General features: G+C 34.7%; 1 protein-coding gene across 1 annotated transcript; it reads left to right on the top strand.

Moving 5' to 3' along the window:
- The first annotated feature begins 6,369 nt into the window (after window positions 1-6,369).
- On the top strand, window positions 6,370-7,887 carry LOC108166171 (FAS-associated death domain protein-like). Its single transcript, XM_017303903.1, has 2 exons — window positions 6,370-6,790; window positions 7,752-7,887. The coding sequence occupies exons 1-2, from the start codon at window positions 6,370-6,372 to the stop codon at window positions 7,754-7,756; spliced, it is 426 nt and encodes a 141-aa protein (XP_017159392.1). The 3' UTR covers window positions 7,757-7,887.
- Window positions 7,888-8,245: the final 358 nt, after the last annotated feature.

Below are 8,245 nucleotides of genomic sequence, written 5' to 3'. Positions count from 1 at the left end.
AACCTGATTCCAGTTCAAAACAGCCATATCTACTACTTCTCGGCATTTCAGAGCTGTCCAACATCTAATAAGGCTGAAAATTGAATGTAGAGCTGCGAATTGACAGATAGTAAATTTTTTACTTCTTTCGCTGAGATAAAGCTTTTTTGGCATCTTGGCTTCAACTCTATTGAAACAAAAGAATTAGACCTGATTCCAGTTTAAAACAGCCAGATATACTGCTTCACAGCATTTCGGGGCTGTCCAACATCTAACTAAACTGAAAATTAATTGTGAGGCTTCGTAAACCCAAGAAGTCCATTTATTTCTTCTTTCACTGAGAAAAATCGATTTTGGCTTTAACTCTATTGAAACATAAGAATTATACTTTATTCCAGTTTTGAAAAGCCAGATATACTGCTTCTCAGTATTTCGGAGCAGCCCAACATCTATCTAAACCGAAAATTAACTGTGGAGCTTCGTAAACCCAAGAAGACCATTTATTACTTCTCTTGCTGAGATAAAGCGTTTTTGGCTTCATTTTTATTGAAACATTCTTATGTCTTATGTTCTTATTCTTACAAGACCTGACTCTCGTTTATAAAAGCCAGATATACTGCTTCACAGCATTTGGAAGCTGTTCAACATCTAACTAAACTGAAAATTAACTCTGGAGCTTCGTAAACCCTAGAGTCCATTTATAACTTCTTTCGCTGAGATAAAGCGATTTTGGCTTCAACTCTATTGAAACATAGGAAGTAGACCTAACTCCACTTTAAAACAGCCAGATATACTGCTTCTCAGCATTTCGGAGCTGTCCAGCATCTAACTAAACTTAAAATTAACTGTGGAGATTCGTAAACCCAAGAAATCCATTTATTACTACTTTCGCTGAGATAAAGCGATTTTGGCTTCAACTCTATTGAAACATAAGAATTAGACCTGATTCCAGTTTAAAACAGCCAGATATACTGCTTCTCNCATTTTTCGTAGACGCCTGTGAAAATAATTTCTATTCCCATGGCTTTTTTGTTCTCTGGGAAATTATTTTTGATGATAAATACAGAAACAAGCATCAAAACATCTACAATAGTGATAGTTATATTAATGATAAAATAATGGTCAGTGCAAAGTAGCCTGCAAATTCTTTGGTGGGGGGCGGTGAGGGACCTGGATAAGGGCTAAGGGGGCGCTGGGCCAAAAAAGGTTGAGAATACTCCCATAGACTATTGTGTGCGTTAAAATCACCACACCATAATTATCTTCTATGTATTTTTCCTGCTACTTCTTTAAACATTTCACTATCAAGACTTTTACAAGGATTATAGTAATTTATAATTTTAATATTTCCATATTTTCTTAAATTAAATATTTCTATATTAACACATTCTAATTCTATATTTGTTATGTTTTTCTTATAAGCTATTCCATCCTTAATTAAAGTGGCACATCCACTAACAAGCACCATCTTGTTAGTATGAAATCTTGCTGCCTATTTATACTGTCATTAATTATTGTACTCACTGTAAAATGATCACTCCCTAATGTAGTCTCCCTGTTAATATCCCATTCACATGAACTAACAAGACAGTCAGTTATTAATGTAACATCTAGACATGAAACTGTATTTTTATGTATTTTTACTCTTGTACCTTTTCCATTATTAAGACAAACTAATGATCTTTCATCCATCATTTCTTCAACTATGATACCATTATGATCTGTCTTCTTGCTACCCCATAGATAGAAAGACTTCTATCCTGTCTTTCTATACTATATCCTGGAATTTTAAATTCTAGATAAGGTTTCAACCATGTTTCTTGTATACATATTATATCTGGGATTATTTCTAAATCATAAATAAACTTTTTAAGTTCTTGTCCATTGGCTATTAAACTTCTAGCATTCCATTGAAGAATATGTAGAACCATTATAAAAGTTTGAATCCTAATCCTGAGCATTCTCTGTTGTTTCAGTGGCACTCAAAATGCCACTGAAATGGTATGAATGTGATCTGCTTGGATTTCTTTCACATCTAAAAATCTTCCTGCAGCTGTTACGATTGCTTTTATTTTATCACTTTTCTTCTTCATTTGAACTGTAACATTGATAATATGGCATAAATTCTACAAAGTTTTCTTTTTTCACCACCATTGAATTTTCATCCACTCTACATTTAATGCGAGCATGCTTTTTGTATATTCATTGTTGGTACTAAGATTTGTCTCTGATCATTCTGCCCTTGATTTGAACTCCAAGTTGTGTTTCTTTGACCTATTTCTCCTGACCTAATTTCTTTTGAGTCATCTTTCCTTACTCTTTCTAAAGCTTCGGCATATGAAACTCTTTCTGTTATTTTAATTCTTTGAGCTTCTCTGGCTTCCTTTTGCATTTTGCATCCACCATATGCTATGCTCTCCTCCGCAGTTACAACATTTGATTTTAGCATCTTTATCACACTTTCCATATTCATGTGGACCTCCACAAATTGCACATCTGAGTTTTCATTTGCAAAACTCAGGTGCAGTTTTGCACCTGAGTTTTGCAACTCAGGTGCAACCTGTAACTTTGATTAAACGTCGCACCTTTAAGTTAAAGGTGCAACCTTTAACTTTGACACATTCTTCTTGTCAAAGAATGTGTCCCAGTCTTTGACAAGCAAAACATCTGAGGGGTTTGGGAATGTATTCTCTAACTCTGTAGTTCATATATCTTAGCTGAATATTTTCTGGCATGATATTTTCAAATTGCAGAATTACTGACATTGTGTCTTTAAGTTCCCCATCTCTTTTACTTTTAATCGCTTTTAATCCTGGTTATTTTTCCTCCTTTGATTTCTTTTTTCAAATCCTCCATTGACATTTCCATTGGAACTCCTGATATTATTATCATTGTGTTTCACTGCTAGCATATATTAGCACTCTTATGTTATTCATGATTCTAGCCGTTTTAATTTTTCCTATTTCTTCCTCTATTGCTCTAGTCAACTTTATCGGGTAGATAAATCCTCCTTCTTGCTTGAATTCCACTATGACTTTAAATTCCACTTCTCTATTAAAGTCATTCTGTTCTCCTGACCTCGCCCTGTCATTTATTTTTGCCTTTTTGTTAGCTTCTTGTCTTGCTTCACTTTCTTCCGACCAACTTCTTGCCTTTTCTTGTCTCTTCCTAAGTGTTCTTTTCATTCTTGCTGATCTTGATATCATCCATTCCATTTCATTTCCACTATTCCCTCCTGATGTAGAAGCCATGTTGCTACAATCAATGTACAGTTTATGCAATCCGCCAAAAATCAAATCCTACCGCCTTCGTTTGGTTGTTATTTCACTCACTACTCCTTCCACCCTCTGACGTCCGCTACCGTCGGTCGTTACAGTGCGTTGACACTTTACCGTCCAAACGTGACATCTATCATACAGGTTGAGCTCAACTCAAAATAATAGTTATAAACCATCTCAGAAAAAAATTACTTACCAAGCGCAGTAAATAACTCAGACAGGTGGAAAGTAAATAGTCCTGAAATGATTTGGCTTCTGTCGCTTCGCTTAGGTGGGAATCTGTGGCCGCTGGTGGAGTTCAGAGTAAAGAAGTAAAGAGTTATTGATTCTATTTTAACACCTCTAGATTTGATACGGAAACACTTCGTTTTAACACTGGTTTTTATATACACCCCAGAGTTACATAAACATAATGTGACTCTATAAGTGTAAAATTAACTCTTCTTTTGCACAAAGTCTACTAACACCAAAACATTTAACACTTTTGAATTTGCTGTGTAACAGGCGCTGTTCAAATTCGCCATTTTTACTCGCATAATTTTGCCTTAAAAGTAAAGAGGGCCTTGATAATAGTTACTAATTTTGTTAAATTCAAGCTGCTGACGTCCTAGTCCGAGTTGGACGACAACACAACTGGACAAAAACCGATGGAAATGAAATGTGTGTCACACAAGGAGCCCGGATGGACGAAGGCTGCTAACGTGTTGCTAGATAAAGGTAAGTTTGCTTATTAATTTTCTTTGTTTAATTATAAACGGTGCAGTAAAGATATATAACTTACGTTGGTTTTATAAATAATTATTTTATCAATTTTATTGTGACTTGTATGATTATAGCAATCATTCAGCTTCATGTCTTCACAAACAGACATGAAGCTGAATAGGCTCTGCTCTACATGGAGGCTCTGTTTGTTGCTACTTATACTTTTATTCATAAACTTAACCTGGTTTTAATTAAGCTCCATATGACAAAGACACCTTGATATTGTGAGGTTGTTGTCATAACTTGATTAATGTTTTTATCTTAAACATATTTTTGCAGTCTAAGCAATGAAGATGAAAGAGGAAGCCAGAGGGATCAGGTGTTGGGAAACCTAAAGACTTTCCTGTCTCAGAAGAGGCTCTGGCTCCACCAGATCACCAGACCAGCTTTGAGGATGACCTTCACATCGTCTTCATGGTGGAAATACTACAGATGGGCACCACCAGACCCCCTCGCTACCCTGCAAGGATCAGTGTGTTCCGATCATGGATGGAAAGCTTTTAAGGTAGTTTGTCTCCTTAAGTCCACACTTAAAACAGCTTCATAGTTAATGCCAACATCAACTGATTCTATGACATTGTTGACTATTTTTTTCTACTTCTAACATAAACAGGCAAAGAAATGTTTTTCCACCCCAGGAATCCGGTCCCAATCATCATCAGTTCTGATGATGTCACATACATGGCGAGTCCACAACGTCTTAAAATTGTAAGTATTATTATTTTTATTTGCCATTTTTCTGTACTCTTTAAAATACAAATGCTTTCTCTGTTTAATTGCTCTATTGTTCTTTTTTGTAGGTTTCTGTAAGGTGCAGTGAACGGGAATGTTCTGTCGTTGATCCTCACTCATGTTAGGAACATACCAACAGTGTCATGAAGTGTCATTCAGTAAATAATGACAATTTTAATGAGAATTTTCTTTAAAAGTTGGATGACAGGTGTTATGTTTATGACAGTGTCATGTCAGTCTTATGCACACCCTATCAAATAAAGTGCTACCAAAATGGTAATATATAAGCACAATATAATTATAATTTTGTTCTTTAAAGTAATAACTTTTATGTTTTTTGTCACACTTAAATTTTCATGTTCATTGTGTTCACTTTTGATGTGTGATCTGATAATTTATGTAAAGTTCATAAAGTTGAGTAAAATTGGACAATTTTAAAATGTTGGTAATAAAACAAAATATTTGAATTACCTTGAACATCTTGCGTAATTAATCTTTCTGTGTAATTGTAGCCTAAAACAATGTAAGTACTGTAGTGTAGTTATGCATGTAATGTACAAAATAGGAAAGTAGGAATTTTATGAGTAATTAAAATTAAAATTGTACTTTATTAGCAATAGCAGTAAATCAATACAAAAATTAAGTGTAATTTAAATACATTACTAAAATAATAGTGGTATATTTAAAATATATTAAGTATATTAAAAGTATATTTTTAATATAATTCTATGACAGAATTAGTACACACAAAATATGGAATATTTTGGAATATTTCTCTTGAATATTGCATAAAAAAGTATATTTAAAGTACACTAAGTTCTACTTGAAGTTGTTCCAAAAAAGTACATTGAAATATACTAAGTATACTAAAAGTTGTAATTTAATACTATTTAAATAATTCTAAAATATACTAAGCACAAAAAAAGTTTTTGCAAAATAGTACAGTTTAAGTACATCAATCAAAGTATGCTAAAGCATGGTAAAATTTAGCATACTAAAGCATACTTTTTTTTACTTGGGTATGTTTTTTCATAGTTAATATTTTTAACTGAATAAACATAATAAACATATAATAATGACCTTTACATATAATAATAAACATTTCCACATATCATCTCCGATGAGCGTGTTAAGTGAATTTTAAAAGAAATCTATTTTGAGCTTATATTTTAAAATATACACAAAATATATTTTAAATATACTTGAGCAAGTGTATATTTACACTTGAGCAAATATATATTTTGTTCACTTAAAGTATACTTTTATTTAATATATTAAAAGTGTATTTTGGTACAATGTTTAAGTGTGTTTAAAGTTCTAATTTCAAAATTGGCACAAGCATACTTTTCAGATATACTTATAGGTAGTACACTTAATACTTAGTATGCTTAAAGTGTACTTTCACAAATTTAAGTATGTTTGAAATATACTAAAGTATTCTTTTTTTTCACCTGGGTATTCAGGCATTAGATGTGACTTTGAAGGGCCTACTTCATTGTTTCCTTATTTAGACATATAAACAGAAAAAAATGGTTTTCTCCTCTCTATAAGAGGCAAAAACATTGACTAAATTATTTAAAATGCCTCCCAAAAAAAGTAGTCAGTTGTTTAGCTCGGCATGAGGAGGCAGAAAAGGCTCCAGATTGGAGAGGAACGCCCATCCCTGAACCCGAAACAACCACCAGGCGGAAGTGAAAGGAAACGAACTCGGTCAGGAGCTCCAGTCGGCGGCGGAGACATGAGCGCTTCAAGCTTTTATTCCGTTCTGCTGGACATTTCAAATATGCTCAAAGAGGAAAACCTAGAACAACTCAAGTTTCTAGTTCGAGACCACATTGGGAAACAAAAGATGGAAAGGATCAAAACAGGACACCAACTGTTTGAGATTCTGACGGAAAGAGGCCAACTAGGAAAGGACAAAGCAGACTATCTATGTCAGCTTTTGCGGCAGGTCCAGCGAGATGATCTATCCGAGAAGCTAAGCAACTGGGAGGTCCAGCAAGAAGATCCCAAATACGGCTTGAGCTACACCGAGAGAGGTAAAGAAACTTGGAGAGCGCAGTTTCACTTTCTTTCTGTCCTGGTCAGGGTCGGTGTTGCACCTTAATTTATTGAAACACCAGAGGGCGTTGATGGGTAGCTGGGCTGCGATACAACATCTATCAGAAAATGTCTTTAAGTTAAAGCAAAAATCATGAAACCTTTTTCATGTGGCTGACTTTATTGTGAGCCACATGACAACAATATGTCATTTTTACCACAGAATGACATAGCAGGAATAAAAACTTGACATTCTGTTAAAAGGAAAAAATGACCAAACTGGAACTTAAAGGAACTTTGCTGGAATTTCCTTACTGAAGTCATGTTAACACTAGAGATGTGCCGATCAGGTTTTTTCCTGCCAATACCGATACCGATCACCCATGAGGGCTGATCACCGATACCGTTCACCGATACCGATCACATAATTATTATTTATTTATTTATTCTCATAAATACTACCGGTTACATTATGTGGAAATAGGAACCATGAATTCACCTTAATTTAGACAAAAACTTGTTTTTAATAACTTTTTCCAAGAAGAAAAACAGGCATTGTGCAAAAGATAATACTATCTTTAACAAACTGATAACATAGAATATGATAACAATGATAACATAGGCTCTGAAGAGGCTAAATAATGCAAAGAGCCCAAAAAAAAAATCTCTCAACATTGCCAAAAAGTTCAAGTATAAAACTTAACATTCAAAGGCAAATACAGGATCCATTACAATAAACAATCCAGAGTTACTGAATGAAAACTTCCTGATAGCATGGCGGCTAGCTGATTACTACTAGTTCTGAGTGACTGTTTCTGACTGAGCAGAGTAATTATGCAGAGCAAGGAGGAGATCGATTATTGTTTTTAGAGATTAGATAATCTCTAAAAACAATAATCGATCTAACAGATGTCTCATGTTAGGACAGTGAAAGTTTTCTATGTAAAATGTATTTTTTAGGTTAGATTAGCGGTTCTCAACGTGGGCGGTACCGCCGCCCCCAGGAGGCCTTCAGAGGACGGCATCTTTACAAAAGGGGGGCGCTGGGATGCCTTTGGTCGAAGGTAAACTTTACACCTTAATTGCACAACAATGCCAGTTTAGACTTTGAGCAACTTGGTTAAACTGTACTGTGTAACATTAAACCATGCTTGGCTGCAACTGTATCAATGGCAGCTCTTCTATTCAGTGTTTGTTAGCTACTGTTAGCTTCTTGGCGCAGCTATGTTCTCCTGCTACTGGTAGCTAAAATCACGATACCCTCACTGTATCCCTCTGAAAAATGAACCCATTTAAATAAAGAAATAAAGAAATCCCCCCGTTCATTTTATAGCGTTAACACCGGTGCTGTAAGTGGTCCGGTATGAAACGGGGGTGATTGAACAACGGACCGCAGCACTTTTAAATTTCAATAATCAGAATGCAGAAATTGTTTCCGTTRTTTTAAAAGGTTT

This window comes from Poecilia reticulata, linkage group LG3, assembly GCF_000633615.1.
Source record: "Poecilia reticulata strain Guanapo linkage group LG3, Guppy_female_1.0+MT, whole genome shotgun sequence".
Taxonomy (NCBI): domain Eukaryota; kingdom Metazoa; phylum Chordata; class Actinopteri; order Cyprinodontiformes; family Poeciliidae; genus Poecilia; species Poecilia reticulata.
Note: the sequence above shows the minus strand (reverse complement) of the source record. Positions and strands in the feature narration are given on the sequence as shown.

Excerpts from the sequence above, each read along its gene's own strand:
- LOC108166171 (XM_017303903.1), top strand. The coding sequence starts at position 6,370 with ATGAGGAGGCAGAAAAGGCTCCAGATTGGAGAGGAACGCCCATCCCTG.